Source organism: Rhinopithecus roxellana, chromosome 4, assembly GCF_007565055.1.
Source record: "Rhinopithecus roxellana isolate Shanxi Qingling chromosome 4, ASM756505v1, whole genome shotgun sequence".
Lineage (NCBI taxonomy): Eukaryota > Metazoa > Chordata > Mammalia > Primates > Cercopithecidae > Rhinopithecus > Rhinopithecus roxellana.
The window spans coordinates 76444286-76462822 of record NC_044552.1 but is presented as its reverse complement, the minus strand read 5'-3'; the positions used below and the strand labels follow the sequence as shown (position 1 = coordinate 76462822).

The window sequence follows — 18537 nt, the reverse complement described above, 5'->3', positions numbered from 1 at the left end:
GCCTTCCCTCAACCAGAACTTGGCATATATGCTCACAACACTCTGAGGCTATAGATGACATCTTTTTATGTTTTAATTGTGAGGAAATGAATGTTTTACCCATATGAAGACTACATATCTTTGTGACTTAATAGTTCAAAATTATTTAGTTGCTTTTTGATACTAAAGTGTTTAGAACATTTTTGGGCATGCCATCTCAAAAGTGCAATCAAAGTGCAAAGTAGTAATACTACTATAATTTTTGTCTTCTTTCCTCCGTGTATGTTTTATATAAACTAATTCCTAGACCATACCAACTACTTCTACACATTAATATGCTCTGTTTACTGATAAGACAAAATCTTTTTTACATGTCAGGACACATCCACATAAATGAAGCAGTAAGGTACTACACCCTTTCCACAAACTTTAAGCAGGATAGGGAGAAAATTGTAATCCCACATGCTTTTTTTTTGAAATGGAGTCTCACCCAGTTGCCCAGTCTGGAGTGCAGTGGCGTGATCTTGACTCACTGCAGCCTCCACCTCCTGGGGTCAAGTGATTCTCTAGTCTCTCACTCAGCCTCCCAAGTAGCTGGGATTACAAGCATGCACCACCACCACGCTCGGCTAATTTTGTTGTTGTTGTTGTTTTGTTTTTTGTGTATTTTTAGTAGAGATGGGGTTTTGCCCTGTTGGCCAGGCTGATCTCAAACTCCTGACCTCAAGTGATCCGCCCACCTCGGCTTCCCAAAGTGCTGGGATGACAGGCATAAGCCACCGTGCCCGGCCTCCCACATGCTTTTTAATGCATCATTTATGATCTTAACAGTATTATCATTACAGATTAATGTAGAGTCAAAAGTGTCTATAATTTGAAAAAACAGGCATAAGCTGCCAACTTTTCATTTTGCAGAAAATCAGTGAATGTTTGTGCTGCTGTCCTCTTTAAAATGATTGACAGTTTGAACATAGAGCTTCCATCCTGTTGTTTTCTTTCTCTCCTCCTGACAATGATTCCTACAGGAAAGTTTGGGAGCAGGAGTACACAGAATCATTGTCTTATTGATGAACTGAAAAAAAAAAAAAAAGACATTTGAAAATACATACAACAGGAAGGTCCCCTGATCAGGCAATACCACCGTACACTAAGCGACTAAACATCAGATGCCACAGCCCTCTGACCCTCGACATTTATGTCCATGACTTTCCAGCCCCTCCTTGTCCCACTGAAAACGGCTAAGTCAAAAATAAATGCCATCAGAAGTGCTGATATTCCCAGCATATACCCATTTCTCTGTGCCTGGACTTTTTTTTTTTCCTGTTTTACGAACTATTTATATTTACCTGCCTTCCTGTGCAATGGAAAAACTAACTGCCCCTCTGTGCTTTCTCTGTAGCTTGGAGTATACAAACATCCGGGCTCCCTGGGAAAAGGAGTTTATGGAAAGGCCAAATCTGGCAGATTTTTTGTGCTTTGTCCTTGTAACAAGATGATTTTCACGTAAGTTTGAATTATTAACAAAGATGAATAACTGAACATTGTTTTTGTTCCTCAACAGGAATTTTCTGAACCAACAATTATTCTCTTTGAAAGAGAAGACTTCAAAGGAAAAAAGATTGAACTTAATGCAGAAACCATTAATCTCCGATCCCTGGGATTCAACACGCAAATACGCTCTGTTCAGGTTATTGGTGGCATGTGAGTTACCTACTTGTTGACTCAAAAAAATAGATCATTTTAAAAATCAAGTTTGGGCTGGGCACAGTGGCTCACGCCTATACTCCCAACACTTTAGGAGGCCGAGGTAGAAGGATCATTTGAATACAGGGGTTCAAGAAAAGCCTGGACAACAAAGTGAGACCCCATCTCTACCAAAAATTTAAAAATTAGCCAGGTGTGGTGGCACATGCCTGTGGTCCCAGCTACACAGGAGGCTGAGGCTGAAGGATCACTTGAGCACAGTAGGTTGAGGCTGCAGTGAGCTGTGTTCACGCCACTGTACTCCAGTCTGAGTGACAGAGCAAGACCTCATCTTTAAAAAAAAAAAAAAAAATTGATCAGATTTCTGCCTCTCTTATATTACATTTCTCTTACTTTCTGTAAGGGTTAATAATTATGCACCTTTCTAGAACACTTTCCCACTGGGAAAGTCATGTGTAAAGCATCTTTTATTTCATTATCTAGATTTTTAGTTTATTTAAGGTAAGGACTTTGTCTTTAACATAGTCTAGCAAGTAAGAAAGAGCTGACTTTTCTTATCCCTTTAAAAAAAAAACAAGTCCTCTGATTTTGGAGCTCAGGGGCTGAGATTTTCTTTAGCTGGGAATGACTGGCAGATGTTCTACAAATGATTAAAGGTCAACTTGGAAAGATTTTTTTCCCTCAGCTTTGAATACTTTTGAAAAATATAAAAATGAATGAGTACCATCAATGTAATATATGTTTTTAAGGAAGTATTTTTCTTTTATTCACAAAAACAATAGGTATGGTCTACCTGTGTACAACAGATGTTGGGGTGGACTACATCTACTTAAAAAATAATCAGGCCGGGCTGGGCGCAGTGGCTCCTGCCTGTAATCCCAGCACTTTGGGAAGCTGAGGTGGGTGGACCACCTGAGGTCAGGAGTTCAGGACCAGCCTGGCCAACATGGTGAAACGCTGTCTCTACTAAAAAATACAAAAATTAGCCAGGTGTGGTGGTGGGCGCCTGTAACCCCAGCTACTCAGGAGACTGAGGCAGGAGAATCACTTGAACCCAGGAGGTGGAGGTTGCAGTGAGCTGAGATCACACCATTGCACTCCAGCCTGGGCAACAAGAGTGAAACTCCATCTAAAAAAAATTTTTTAAAAATCACAGAAGCGGGGCTCAGTGACTCACGTCTGTAACCCCAGCACTTTGGGAGGTCAAGGCGGGCAGATCGCTGGAACCTAGCAGTTCCAGACAAGCCTGGGCAACATGTTGAAACCCTGTCTTTACTAAAAACACAAAAATTAGCCGGGTGTGGTGGTGTGCGCCTGTAGTCCCAGCTACTCAGGAGGCTGAGGCAGGAGATCACTTGAGTCTGGGAAGTTGAGACTGCAGTGAGCTGTAATCATGCCACTGCCCTTCAGCCTGGGCAACAGAGTGAGACCTACCTGGAAAAAAAATTATAGAACATTAGGGTGGTAGAATTACGGGTGATTTTTTTGCAGCAGGTTTGAATATTTTGTTTTTATGATAAGATGACTAAAATGATAAAATTTTATCCAGAATTTAAGTTCCAGGATTAAAAGTAGAGTGCATTCTTCCTTGATGTAATATGCAAGAGAGGAGGGCGCTGGGCTGCTTCCACACCAGTCTGCACCTGAACCCGTACTTCCTCAGGTGTGCAGCAGCAGCATCTGAGCAGAAGGGAACTGAGTATCTTAGCAGTTTTTTAGATTTAACAAAGATTACTCTCATTGCAGACAAAACTTATTATTTAACCCTATTTAGCACCTACTAAGAGCTTTGGAAATATTAACTACTTAAACAACTTAAAGATCCATTATTACAGCTGAAGCTATTTTATGAATAGTTACCAGGAAGAACTGAGGAATCCACTAAAAGACAATATTTCATTGCTTTATGGAGGAAACAACTTACCTATTTCTTTTCAAGAATGGAACTTTTTGGCATAAGTACTCACATAGCAAAAATGTGCTATTTGTCAAGAAATTACTTAAGTGTTCTAGAAAAGATCTTCATTTTTCCCCCAATGTATGTTAAAAGTATATAGTTCAGTCTAGAAATGGAAAGCATTCTAAAAATAAATGTAACTGGGGTCCGCTGTCAAATGAAAATTGCCACTTACTGTGGTTATTTGCTTTTTGTTTTCAGATGGGTTACTTATGAATATGGCAATTACAGAGGGCGACAGTTCCTATTGTCACCCGCAGAAGTACCTAATTGGTATGAATTCAGTGGCTGTCGCCAAATAGGTTCTCTACGACCTTTTGTTCAGGTATTTTTTCTTCTCCATGCTCTGTATAGACTCTTCTCTGAAATTTCTTTTTTGTAAATACAATCCAACTTTTTATCCGATTTTTTAATTCACAGTTGATAATTGGCCTCACCCCATAAACTCCTTCCCCGCCCCAATAATCTGGGCTCAGTTTCTGGTGCTAAGAGGTGTGGCTGCTTCAGAATGCCATAAAACTGAACATCAAACGCAGTTATCCACAGGCAGGCACCCTGCCTCAGGCACTTTGACATTTTTGTCAAACTCTTCTCATTGAGAAAATCTAAAACCTCTGAGACTCTGGAGTATAGTAATTACCCTTAATCCATATCTCACTTTGGATTCTTCCTGATATTAATGCTCGTTCAGTGCTTCCAGCAGCACATCTTGTATGACAACTGCTGGGGTTTTTGTCTTCTAGAAGCGAATTTATTTCAGACTTCGAAACAAAGCAACAGGGTTATTCATGTCAACTAATGGAAACTTAGAGGATCTGAAGCTTCTGAGGATACAGGTCATGGAGGACGTTGGGGCCGATGATCAGATTTGGATCTATCAAGAAGGATGCATCAAATGCAGGGTGAGCTTCAGGATTCCATGGGGGCCTGTGATGCCTTTGCTAGGAGGTGACCATCCTTTCATAAGCTTTTGATCTTTTCTTCAAATAGATGCAATTTCACAATTCCTGGAGTACTTTCAGAAATGAATTTTTTTTCATGACAATATATCCTAGCTCTGATAGAACCAGTCTAGGAACTTAAAATGAAAGGTAAATATAGCACTGATCCAAGATAGAATATTTACTTCTATGCTTGATTTTTATATAGTAGTAGAAAGAGGAAGTATTTTTCTTCCCTTTTTCCTTAACGTAACTGTTACAGAAACAAACTATAAGCTCCAGCCCTGTCAACAAAAATCACTCTTGGTTTGTTTCTGTTTTGGGGAAATCCAAAGAATAGGATGAAGGGTAAAGAGATCCCTCTGTGTACTACACAGTCCATTTCCTAAGTGTCATACGCTGTAAACTGGAAAATGGCCCGTCTCCCTCCTGCACCATTCCTGCTATTAACAGACACTTAAAAGCTGACTGTAGTAAGATTTTTATGAAAGAAGCTCATGTTTCTATGGTAGATAAAACTTTTTTATTCCTTGATTTTATGAGCTTGACCGTTGGCTCCTGATTTTATTTAAAAAACAAAACAAAACAAAATAAAAAAAACAACCTGGTGCCCCATGAGTCAGCAGAAGGAACACAGCCTTTCGAAAACTCGTTAATTGGGTCTGTTGTGCTGGAGGGGGAATTCTTTCAGTAAACAGAAGTACTGTTTGGACATGCACAGAAGAACTAGCAGGAGAAACAGAAGTCGTTGTAATATAGAAGCAAGAAAAGACGCTTTCTGCCTTTGAATTGTCTTAAACAAGCCAAGAAAATGGTGCCTTTCAGCAGTTATTTCTAACAGACATTTCAGTGATGTTATTTAACAACTTTGAATTCAATAGGTCAATGAGAAAAAGTCTCCTAGATTATCAAGTGCTTTCATCTCAATATAGAATAATACACTTTATTTTATTTCAATTTTTTTTAGACAGAGTCTTGCCCTGTTGCCAGGCTGGAGTGCAGTGGCACGATCTCGGCTCACTTCAACCTCTACCTCCCGGGTTCATGCGATTCTCCTGCCTCAGCCTCTCGAGTAGCTGGGACTATAGGCACATTCCGCCACACCCAGCTAACTTTTTTGTATTTTTAGTAGAGATGGGATTTCTACCATGTTGGCCAGGATGGTCTCCATCTCCTAACCACGTGATCCGCCTGCCTTGGCCTCCCAAAGGGCTGGGATTACAGGCGTGAGCCACTGCACCTGGCCTAGAATAATACACTTTTAACAGACATTTTTATAGAAACATTGTTTTGTTTTTGTGTTTGAGACAGTCTAGCTTTGTTGTCCAGGCTGGAGTGTAGTGATGCGATCACAGCTCACTGTAGCTTCGACCTGGGTTCAAGGGATCCTCCCACCTCAGCCTCCTGAGTAGCTGGGGCCCAGAAGTGCATGCCACTACACCTGGCTAATTTTTAAAACTTTTCTGTAGAGATAGGGCCTCACAAGTGATCCTCCCATGTTGGCCTCCCAAAGTGTTGGGATTACAGTTGTGAGCCACTGCACCTGGCCAGTGATATTTGTTAATGGCATGTGAACATGACTGTCATACATTATTTATATAATAAGGGTAGACTCACTTCAGGGAAGGGCTCATAAAATCTTTGCATTGAAACACCCTCTAGTGAGCCTGCATTTTTCTCTTTTCATAGCTGGAAAGCGTGCCTGTGTAGAAAATTTTAATTCTCATGAAGGAAAGACAGATGCTAATAAATGCGATTCTGAATTTTAAAATGATAAAATGCCCTTTAGCCACCCAGTGCTACAAAATTAGAGGTGCAGTCATATACTGGAAGGTCAGGCCAAGCAGAGGTGGAGATGTCAGAGGGCGACATAGCTACAGAACCTGCCTGGGATCATGGTCACTTATGGCAGGGAGAAATATGATGGGCAATTTTAATGTTCTGAGGCTTTCACTACTAGTAAGATAGTCTTGCAAAGGGCAGAAGTCTTATGATGCACAAAAATTGAGATTTTTCCATCATTCGTGTCATCTGAAATAAAGGGCATAAATATTTATTGTCCGATTCTAGTTGGCTAAGAGTCGAACTGCCTCATGTGGGGTAAATAAGCTAGGAACTAAGATAATTTTAAAGATCAAGGTAACCAGAGAAACCATTGCTATGAGACTTACAGCTGGATACATATTTAAGCTATCTTTTTTCCACCGAGCAGATAGCAGAAGACTGCTGCCTGACGATTGTGGGCAGCCTGGTAACATCCGGCTCCAAGCTAGGCCTGGCCCTGGACCAGAATGCTGACAGCCAGTTCTGGAGCTTGAAGTCCGATGGCAGGATTTATAGCAAGTTGAAGCCAAATTTAGTTTTAGATGTCAAAGGTAAGGGTCACTTCCCTTATTTTTATTGTAATGTGTATGTCTTTTAGTTAAGGAAAAATCTATCCATAACTTTTGAAAATGATGATGAATGTATTAGTAGTAGTAACAGTAGAGAGCGCCTACTATGTGCCAGCTGCTGTGTTAACCACTTTCAGTACAGTGTCTCCTGTCATCTTCATAGCCGCCCTACGAGGTCTACTTTATCCCCTCTCCCTCTTCTCTTCTCCCCAGTTTTACAGACAAAAAAAAGGGAAGTTCAAAGGGGTTGGCCAGTTTAGCCACAATCTCACAGCTGTGTAACTGCTGAACCAGAATCTGGCCATAGGCTGACTTCAAACCATTTATTTTATTATATTAGACTAAAAATCACAAGCTGAAAGGCCATGATTGCACTTAGTTCAGTAGAGTTGATGATTCTCATGTATACACGTGACCTTTCATTGAAAAGATCTAAGATCTCAAAGGAATTAACACAGCCTAGAGGATTTCAATGCAATATGTGTTCAATGAAGCTAATAAGGAGTGAATTGATGGTGCTTGGGGGAAATAAATTTAGGGTGGTGGTCCTCAAACTTTATTTGCATCAGAATCACCTGGAGGGTGGGTTAAAATAGACTGTGGGGCCACATCCTCAGAGACTGAGTCTGTAGGTCTGGGGTGGGGCCTGAGAATTCCTTTTCTAACAAGTTCCCAGGTGTTGCCAATGCTGCTGGTCTGAGGCCCACACCCGGAGAATCCCCGATGGTCGTTTTAAAACAACGTAAGAAGGACCTAACCTCTGTGTGGGAACTCAGTGAACTAACTAGTGCTGTTGCTATTGACAGGAGCAGACAGTGTTATACTCATGTCATCTGGGGTAATTCTGCTTTAAATTAATGGGCACTTTTTTATTCCCTATCAGGAAAGCACAATTGTTTTGTAAATTTAGCAAACTGGTGATAATGTAACTGTACTACATACTGCATTACTTTTTAAAATTTTTATGAGTATATTACATACTCTATTTTAAATCATCACTACAAAATGACTCAATTTTACTTTAATCAGGGATTTAGGCCAATGCTCTCATTAAAGTTTAAGATGTAGGGGTAAAGAGCCAGGCGCAGTGGCTCATGCCTGTAATCCCAACACTTTGGGAGGCCGAGGTGGGCGGATCACGAGGTCAGGAGATCGAGACCATCCTGGCTAACCTGATGAAACCCCGTCTCTACTAAAAAACACAAAAAAATTAGCCAGGCATGGTGGTGGGCGCCTGTAGTCCCAGCTACTCGGGAGGCTGAGGCAGGAGAACCACGTCAACCCGGGAGGCAGAGGTTGCACTGAACTGAGATTGTGCCACTGCACTCCAGCCTGGGCGACACAGTGAGACTTCGTCTAAAAAAAACAAGTTGTAGGGGTAAAGAAAGCACTGCAATCTGATTTTTAAAAAGCGACTTTTATGGATAATGGAGAATGAACCTGGGTATTTTCATCAGGGGCTTTGGTAGCTGTATGGGGAGCATAAGTGGCTGTGTCACTTCTGGATGATCACCAGGTAGGTAGTTTGGCCAACCCACTTAAAACAATGGACTTAGAATCACACAGAATCTGAGAAGTTGGAAGGATGCTCAGAGGCAAACAATGCCTTTGCCTTCATTAAGGGGGCACTTAGGGAACACACTCTAAGCACTGCAACTACAGGCTGGATGGAGACCACAAAGATCATATAAAATGCAAGCAGTACCCTTGGATATAAGAAAATAAATGTAATATTCAGAAACTGAACAGTAACATATAGTACAGCTCCCTCATGTTACATGTGGTACAACAGATTTGTCAGTATGTAGACAGGTGAAATACTCATTTTATAGATGATCAACCTGAGGTTCAAACTAGTTAAGAATTACGCGCATCTTTCTTTATTCTTATTTTGATAAACTTGATTGCACTAGAGTGCTTCAGTGTTTACAAGAGTTTCAAAATCTCCAGAGACAACAAAGAAATGTGACTGAATTGGAAAAAATGGAGTTTTTGAGGCAATGTTAGAAAAAGTAGAGTATTTAGTTCTCAAAGGAAATCTGACTAAACCTTCCTGTTTTTTACAAATGTGATCTGCTTCCTATGTCCAGGGCGGATGACACTGTAATCCTTAGCTAGAGCTTTCTTCTCTTATTCTTTCAACATGTATTCATGGGGTATACACTATGTGGCAGGCTCAGTGCTAGACATGGAGGGCCCCAGAGTGAAAAAAAAAGCCACCTCCTTGGCTTCAGACAGCTTATGTTCTAGATGCACTAGGCTCACAGGATGTCCCTGACTTGCTACATCAGCAGCGGACCAGAAGGAAGGACACCTGACTCCTTGTCTTGGCTCTGACATGAACAGTGGGACTCTACGTTTCTTAAGACTTCTTTTTAAAGTTCCAGAGCCCCTTCCTAAATGACACTATATAAATTACTCAAGAGCCTGTTGAGTAAGCATAATATCCTGTATATTTGTGAACTCTCAGTAGTACAGTAGCTACAACAGTCTTTTTTTTTTTTTTTGAGACGGAGTCTCGCTCTGTCACCCAGGCTGGAGTGCAATGACACGATCTTGGCTCACTGCAACCTCCGTCTCCTGGGTTCAAGCAATTCTCCTGCCTTAGCCTCCTGAGTAGCTGGGATTACAGGTGCCTGCCACCACACCCCGCTAGCTACAACAGTCTTAATTCATTGTTAAACTGATTTTAATTTTCTCAGACTGGGAGAATGGTGCCATCTTGTGGACATGAGAAAGCAGCGCGGCACGTCCCACACCCCACGCAAAGGAAAATATTATAAACACTTCTTGTTGGTGCACTTAACTAGCAGACCATGATTTCCATTAGCTACAACTACTGAGCCACTTGTTATCTATTAAAATTGCCCTAAGAGTTATTAGATCACACATCTGTCTTCTAGCTCATCGCCTTGTGTTTGGGAAATGAGTTCTTTTGGTAGACATTCATGTATTATTCCAGACCACATACCTTGTAACAACAGTGGAAGCTGATTCATGTTCACTTTAAAAAACATGAAGTCTGCACAATTTAAATACTTTCCAAAGGCAAGAGAATGAATCAAATTATTTCTCAAGAACTTTCTAGTCTTCATGATTCTAGTTGAATTTATATGAAAGTATTTTAAGACACCTTTAAAATACAAAAGATACTCTTAAAATACAAAAAGTATTTTAACATACTATAATAATGAAGTATGAAAAATACTTCCTGAAATTTCAGCGGAATATGCTGTGTGTGTCTCTGTCTGGGCAGAGTGAGGGTTTGCTAGTAGTGGCAACGCTTTTTCCCTACTGCTACAAACTTACACAAAAAGGCCTAAAGCGCCTTACCATTGTATTCTACAGTACATCTAGCCATACAGCTAGCTGTGTAGAGGCTGTAGATTATCAATGATGATAAATCAGTCTCACAAGAGACGATTTCCTTCCTCAACTATAATACCTAGATTTATTGTGTAAATTCTCAAACTTTTTCATATTTTGCTTCAAAGGTGAAAAGAATGTTTATTTCTTCTTGGTCCAAGGAGGAAGCATGCTTTCAATACCGGTCACTCCCTGCGTCAAAATGCACAGATTTTTACTTTGATGGGGTCTTTGTTGATACATCCTTGGTGCTGAGGTTTATGCTAAAAAAAAGGATAAGTCATCTGAAGGGATCTTTATTCTACACTGGAAAAAAAAATCAGATAACCTTTTTGTTAATGATACTTCTCCAAAGAAAGAAGCCATGAGGCTGTTTATAGCACTAAAGGATCTGAAACATCCAGTAAGCACCTTTGGAAAATCTTACAAACATTCTGGTAAAAGGGAGTTAGAGAGTTCATGGTAATAGTTTTACAGTACAATGTACTCAGCATCTTAAATGCTATGAAGTTTTATCCACCAACTGAGTCCCCAGTAGTGACAATGCTACCCTGTCCCTTTGTGTACTTCCGGGTGTCATTCAAACCTTCCCTTTGACCTAATACAGCCTGTTTTCATTGTTCATGCAAATGCTGTTCCTCAATAACCATTCCTCCCACCTTTCCACTACTGCCAGGACTGCCTGCTCTTTCCTCACTGGTGTCTCGAATCCACCATCTCACCACCAAATATATGTTAGTCTCTTTACTCCTTTTCCCTCCTCTCGAGTTTTCCCAGTTCCCTTGAATTTTAGACATTGTAAGAGTGACTGTGGACTAGCTCCTAAGAATTGGGGTAGAAACAGGAGCCCATGAGGTGGGATGTCCTGTGTGAAGCTGCTGGTGCCCTGATGATGGGATCTGGACAGATTCACCTATGGCAGGTTGACCCTGTCATCCCACAGGGGCTCGGGCTTCCCTCCCTGCCTTGCCTCCTTGAGGCATGCCGTTCTACACCTTGTTTACTTGCTTACTTTTGCTGTACTGGTGTTGGGAAAATTGTGTCTACTATAGACCCCTCACCATGGGCACATTCATCTTTTATTATTTTGCTTTCTTTCTTTTAGGGGGCACACAGTATGATCAAAATCACATTATCCTCAACACTGTCAGCAAAGAGAAGTTTACACAAGTGTGGGAAGCCATGGTCCTATAAACCTGAACAAAGAAGGAAGAAGAATCTTCTGGAGGTCCTTCCAGTCACCTTATTTTTAAAAAAGGACAATGCTGATGGAAGATCCAACTGGAAAGTGGATCGACTCCTCCTTCATTGATTCTAAATTCAACCTTAAATCATGCTGCCATGACTCAGAGAACTTACTCATCGTTTCAAAAGACTATCATAGCTTTAAGCCAATAATTTGTCCTCCTTTCATTTCTTGCCTTTCATTTTTGGTAGCTGCTTAAACAGGTTGCCTAATTAGCAGCTTTTGGGTGATTTTTTAAAATGTTATACCAAGACTTCAAGACTGTGTACATTTTAAATTATTTCCAAAGATAGTGACAGGAGAGAACTGGAACAAATTTACCAACTTTGTGGGCCTACAAAGCCCTTACACTTTAAAGGGTAAGATAAAGGCTTACGTTTGAAAGGTAGAGAACTGTTTAGCATCTGAGAAGAAATACTTTATTGGCCTGTAATTTTGGTTCTTGGCCTTAAACACTTTCTGGAACCTTAAAATATGCTGCATAGCACACTGGGAAAGCCTTAGGTCTTCACACCTTTAAGGAACTCTAAACAAAATACTACTTTCCTTTAGTTCATATTAAAAACTAATGCAGTTTAAAAATTTCATGTCAAAGTATGGTAACAGTTGTTAGTAGGATTTGAATTATTATTTTTTGATTCGGGGTCTCACTCTGTCACCCAGGCTGGAGTGCAGTGGTGCAATCGTGGCTCACTGCAGCCTCTACCTCCCCAGGCTCAGGTGATCCTCCCACCTCAGCCTCCCAAGTAGCTAGGACTATAGGCACACACCACCAAGCCCAGCCAATTTTTGTTTTTTTGTAGAGATGGGGTTTCACCATGTTGCCCAGGCTGATGTCAAACTTCTGGGCTCAAGCAATCTGCTCGCCTCAGCCTCCCAAAATGCTGGGATTACAGGCCTGACCCACTGCGCCCAGCCAGGATTGGAATTATTTTAACTCATCCATGGGCTGCCCTAGAATGTCAAAAATGAGAGTGGTTTAATGCCTTTCTTATAGCTGCTACTGGAACACTATTATCATGACCTAATTTATGAGCCATCCTTACTCATCTACAAGTGCTGAAGCAATGTTATGTACATTTTTGCTAAACTCAGATTTGTTAGCCTAATTTCTTGCCCTTCTATCCACCTGCATCTGCACATGGCCTGCATGGGGCTGCCTCCCTGCAGTGTTCTATAGCCATGCTTCGGGGTACAGCTGTTGGTGGACAGCCTCAGGTCTTGGGGGCACTGTAGCCACTAAATGAGGTATAAAAGGCTCAAGAGGACAACCAGCAATTATCCCCAGAAAGTGAAGGAAAAGAGACCTTCAGGGATGTTGCTGGTCAAGTCTTGGAACTCATGATTTGACCGGAGTCAAATCAATCTTCCAGCAGTCTTGGAACCCTCAACTGCAATAAGCATTTCAAGAATGCAAACATACTGCTTAACTACTGACAAGACACCGGCCCATACGCTGCTGTTCAAACTGGGTTCTAGCTTTGAAGAACAAAAGTGCTAAACATTTCCTTGAATATATTCTTCCTCTTTTTGTCCTCATCACTCAATACTGGTGCTCTTATCACACGTAGAACAACTCGTTTCTTTTCCATCTATTCAAGTGTGTTTCTAATTCTAAAATGCTGATCTTCTCTGGAGTCTGTGGTAGGCAGTTACGGTCACTGGAATAGTTTATCTTGTTTTAAAATATTATTGGCGCTTGTACAACAGCATCCAACGTATCTGTCTTGTTCCTAGATGTATAGCTTTGAATTTAGGCCTTTTGTGCATACCATTACAATATGGTGGGGTAAGACACTCTACAATAGCCTGTGCTGAGCTGATCTCTTAAATAAACTTGCTTCTGGTTAACTATGTTGATGAAATCTGAGAGTGCAGTCAGTAGCCCTCATCTAACCCTTCAAAGAGAGTCAGCTAGCAGATTAGAAACAAATGTCTGATTAGGATGAAGCAGGTTTGAGGGGTGCTGGTTTAACAGCAAGAAAGTTTTGCTGACACTCTTTCCAAACTCCATGGTTTCTGAGTGGAAACGAGGATGAGTGAGGTCCTGGCTCAAGTATTTTACTCCCACTACCACCTGGGAGCCCTCCAGGAAAAGAGCTGAGGCTGCTCCAGATGGAATTCAAGAGCAGTTGGTATGTACACCTGGAAAATCAGACTTTTTTTTCTTTTGAAATAACTCGGTAGTAAGACCAGACCAGCAATTCTAGAGGAAAGCCTACATCTAACATACATGCTACCAAACGAGTGTCTAACAGGAATAAACCAAGCAGAAATCTCAAAACAGGTCTACATCAAAAGTTAAAGGAAGCATTTCAGGTGCAATACTGAGGATGAGTATATTAGGAAGTAAAAACACTTACCGTAAATGAATATTCAAAAGTGCACACTGCAATGGGTTGACTGCAGAGAGATCTAAATGTAAATATCTGACATCAAAGTGGCAAGCTTTGGGCTCCATTGAAAGGCTGCAATTTCCATGGAAAAGCCCTCAGAGAAGCATGTTTCAATTGTCGAAACAGGCCTAACCCTTATGCAAGACGTAAGGGTTTTGACAAGTTAGAAACTCTGCCCTCACTTTTCAATATTAAGAGCATAAACAAATGAATCACCAGCCAGATTTTTATATATGATACTAAGAGACTTAGATGTGGTGACCACATTATGGTGGAGGAACAAAAAAGGAAACCTTGGTCAGTTAGAACAGTGCTTAGTGATTAATTCAAGAAGGACCAGCTTTAAATTATCTCTTCATGCTGACATCCATCCATACACTGAAAGTTTTAGTATGGTACTTTAAGACGATCAAGCCCAGCATGGTGGTTCACGCCTGTAATCCCAACACTCTGGGAGACTGACGTGGTGGATCGCTTAAGCCCAGGAGTTTGAGACCAGCCTGGGTAACATGGCGAAACTCTCTACTAAAAATACAAAAAATTAACTGGGTGTGGTGGTGCATACCTGTAGTCCTAGCTACTTGAGAGGCTGAAGCAGGAGAATCGCTTAAGGTCAAGGCTGCAATGAGCTGTGATTGTGCCACTGCACTCCAGCCTAGGTGACAGAGCAAGACCCTGTCTCAAAAACAAAAAAGACAATAAGGTAGTTTAAGCTAGTAAAATGGAAGGTGCCACAGCAACCTGCAAAGCCAGTGTGAAAGAACAGCTTGAAAAAACCTAGAATTTTTACTGACTACAGACAAGTTCAAGTGCTGGTATTTTTATATCGATTACTGGCCAAAATGGTGTGCTTATTTTTTAAAGCTTGTATCATGGAATTTATAATCTAATCTGGAAAAAATGTTAGAAAGGGATGTCTAGGAAAATATTTGGGCTCACAGGCACTCACCAAATAAGAATGCCAACAATCAGTAAACTGCATTTTTATTTAGACAACATTAATTACAGTCTTTCCTCGTGCGTGTCCTCTTTCCACCTTCAGGAAGGCTTCTGGAACTTTGGAAAAAGGAAAGGTTTGTTCAATAACTGGCCGGATCTGTAAAACATAAGAGGTTGACCAGTGGATAAAAAAGCCTACGTCTTTCAAGGCAGATGACATTGGTAATTAGTTTCTTCACAGTGTCCCTCAAGCCACAGTCTCTCTTGAGTGTCTCTCTAGTGGACCCAGGTCAGGTTCTCACACGGGCCACGATGCTGCCTCCATTCCTGCCTCACTGCTGCTTCTCTCTTTACGGCCCTTCCCACCCCACTGCCCAGTCTTACTTCTCCATGCTGGTCTGTCACTCTCCTACTCAGAACCCTTCAACAGTTCCCACCCTGGCATTCGAAGACCGATAGCATCCTGAGCTCAGCCCTCATCCAGATTCCACCCTTTCCCAAAACGGCCTACTTGTCATTTTCTTCACCTGGTATGTTTATGCCTCTGCTGGTACAAGTCAGTAAGCCCAGAAATCCTTCTCCTGTGAAAATTCTACTGCCCTTCCCGTCCAGGTCTCACACTGTCTTTCCTCATGCCCCAGTTTGCAACATGTTGTCCCTTTCAACTACCACAGGAACCATGTTGCCTTCTTCACAGACTGTACTTGTTTACAGCTGAGTACCCATCTCAGTCACTCTGTGCTGTATGGTAAATAACAAAGAGAACATCCCAAGGTCCTTGCTGTATGTATCCATCTGGCCCCTTACAGAGAGTGCATGGAAATAGTGTGTGTGTGTGGTTTTTTGTTTTTTTTAATTGGTTAAGTGTTTGGCATATCTACCCAACCAGAGCATAAAGTACCTGTGGGACAGGGGACTAAGCCACTTTATTTGCATCCCCCACACCACCCAGCATAATGCTAAACATACAGTAGGAGCCTCATCAATGTCACTTAGGTGAAAGCTAATAAGGTAAGTGGGGGAAAAAGCATCTTATGTGAGCTTTCTGGGCTTCGAGAATATTTGGCCCAGGCTGGAGCTGCCCTGGCAGGCTTTGCTAAACAACGGTGCGCTGGTTACAATTTACAAGAAAGCCATTCCAGCCAGCTCATACATGTTTCAGTGCTGCTGGGTCTTTTCACTGTACTACAGTAATGCCAGCAACCTCCTTCTGAAACTAGGTCCCAGGTAACGTCCTCTCTCTGCATGCAAAAATCCAACTGAATTCTTCCTTTTCAAAACTTTAAGCAACAATCAATGGTTATCCACTGGGTATCTCAGTGGCCTGCCTCCTGTAGCTCCACTGGCAGAGGTAAGTTATCAGAAGGCATAAGCCAACTCATCCATTTTATAATGCCTTTCCTTTTACAAGAGGAAGAACTGTTATTGTGACATTCAGCTGCATCTGAGGAACCTTCCTCCTGGATGAATTTCACAGCCCAGCCACCAGAAAAGCATCTTAGACTCCAAGAGTTCCCTTCTCCAATGAGATGAAAATACTTCTGTACCCGCAAATCACAATAAGCTCATAATAAAAAGCAACAGCTGGCACCTACTGGCCTCACTATGTGCCAGGCACTGTTTTAGGGGCTCTCTAGATTTCATCTCATTTAATCCCCATAACCATTTTCTGGGGTAAATACTGTTATTCCCATTTTACAGATGAATAAATAAAGGCACAGAGTTAAATAAATTGCCCAATGTCACACTTCTGATAAATGGCAAGTCAGGATTCAATTTGGTGCCATCATCTGCTATCACCACTATGCACTGAGCCTTTCCTATAGCATCTGCTGCTGTCTACACCTACCCCTAAAACCTTAAAGGAAGGGAAAAGTTGCCAAGGACGGTAAGGATTTATTACAGTCTGCATGTCGGCCTGCCTGCCTTGTGCCAGCTGAGGACCTGGTCTCTAGACCTTGTGTCCAGGCCACCAAGATGACAGATGTGTGGTACACGGGTGCCATCCACACCTATGGAGGACATCACTATTGCTGATCCCCCGCAAGCTGAGCATGACCTCAGAATCTTCACCACTGCAGCCACTATTAACTGCTCCGAGCTGGCTTGTGAGACGAAGCCTATTTGTCTTCCATTCTCTCTAAGAATAAGGCAGAGGACTGTGGCGAGTCCCACTTTGAGGTGGACTGCATTAATGTTGCCGAATGGAATGCATTAATGTTTCTTGGCCAAGCACAGTGGCTCACATCTGTAATCCCAGCACTTTGGGAGGCTGAGGCAGGCTGATCACCTGAGGTCAGGAGTTTGAGACCGGCCTGGCCAACATGGTGAAATCCATCTCCACTAAAAATATAAAAATTAGCTGGATGGGTTGGTGTGTGCCTGTAATCCCAGCTACTCGGGAGGCTGAGAGGCATGAGAATCGTTTGAACCCGGGAGGTGGAGGTTGCAGTGAACTGAGATCGCGCCATTGCACTCCAGCCTGGGCAACAGAGCGAGACTCTGTCACCAAAACAAGCAAACAAAAAAACAGTTGTTTCCTGTATGTCCCACATGAGACCTGCAACAATCACTCCCCCAAAGCCCCTGGGACACTGTTTTCAGGATGCTGTTTACCTGGAAAAGCAATCACCTGAATGCATGCTTAAAATGCAGAGTCCAAGGCCTCCCGTTAGAACAACTACATCAGAACCTGTAGGGGTGGGGCAGAAACAGTGCTTCCCCAGTGATCTGCATGTACCCTAAAGTGGGACTCACCCAGCCCTCTGCCTTATTCTTGGGATCCCTAACTTGTACCATGCACATACCCATCCATTCCACAGACTGACAAAGTGTCCGCCTCCTAAGGCACTAATCCAAAACAGGCTGAACTCAATGTTCAATTCAGAGCTCTGACTGGGGACACAGATCCTGAACTGATGACACAGGGAGCTTACAGTTACTGCCCACTTTAATCTGGCTGGCCAGGCCTTTTGTGGCAAATAACCCGAGAGGGCTGACCACGGCATAATGAGTCATTCAGCAGTTCCCGTAAGTGACAATGGAGAAAAAGGTTTCCAATTGAAGGCCGGCAAATGCTACTGTTGGCTGAATCCGTAACAGCAAACAGAGATTAACTGGATAATGAGACAGTGTCTATGTACAGCCTCACATCAGACCTAGAATACTTGTTTGTTAAGGACAAAGGGATCAGAGTTAAAATCCAGAGGGGGGAAAGAAAGGTTACTCGCAGTGAAGTGGGGATGTTTATGTGATGACGCTGCTGTAGTCCACCTGGCACAGGGAGCCCTGTTATAAAGCGGGCAGGCTCAACAGCACGCTTCCCACTGTGCAGACACACAAGGCTCACAGCCGGCCAGGGGACGCTCACAGCAGCAGCCCTCATTCAGTTTTGGATTCATGTGTGGGGTGCTGATTGTGCCTCGCATCCCTGATACAAAAGCTGAACCAAGCCAAGCACCAACATTTGGCACCTGCTGCCTGACATCGCTTCTGTGAGAACGTAGGGATGACGGGAACCTCAACCTCTCTGGTGTGGCCTTGGAATATTGCTGCTTACCAGCCCCTGGGCAAGTCCTTCCTGCTGAGGCAAAACCCTCTCTAATGCTTGAGGGGA

At 42.3% G+C, this 18537-nt stretch overlaps 2 protein-coding genes across 4 annotated transcripts in view; one reads left to right on the top strand and one right to left on the bottom strand.

Annotated features, from left to right (window-relative positions):
• The window catches only part of CRYBG1 (crystallin beta-gamma domain containing 1), a 58062-nt gene extending 44621 nt beyond the window's left edge, over positions 1-13441 (top strand). The window contains exons 16-20 of the mRNA XM_030929530.1: positions 1541-1680; positions 3842-3965; positions 4384-4542; positions 6794-6956; positions 11446-13441. Coding sequence (XP_030785390.1) covers positions 1541-1680; positions 3842-3965; positions 4384-4542; positions 6794-6956; positions 11446-11534 — 675 coding nt within the window. The 3' untranslated portion in view covers positions 11535-13441. The remainder of the gene's footprint in view (positions 1-1540; positions 1681-3841; positions 3966-4383; positions 4543-6793; positions 6957-11445) is intronic.
• A 1508-nt stretch (positions 13442-14949) lies between these two features.
• Positions 14950-18537, bottom strand: part of RTN4IP1 (reticulon 4 interacting protein 1) — a 59694-nt gene continuing 56106 nt past the window's right edge. For all 3 annotated transcript variants that reach the window (XM_030929533.1, XM_010389775.2, XM_030929532.1), the window contains exon 9: positions 14950-15078. In XM_030929533.1, the coding sequence (XP_030785393.1) occupies positions 14971-15078 (108 nt within the window). In that variant the 3' untranslated portion in view covers positions 14950-14970. The remainder of the gene's footprint in view (positions 15079-18537) is intronic.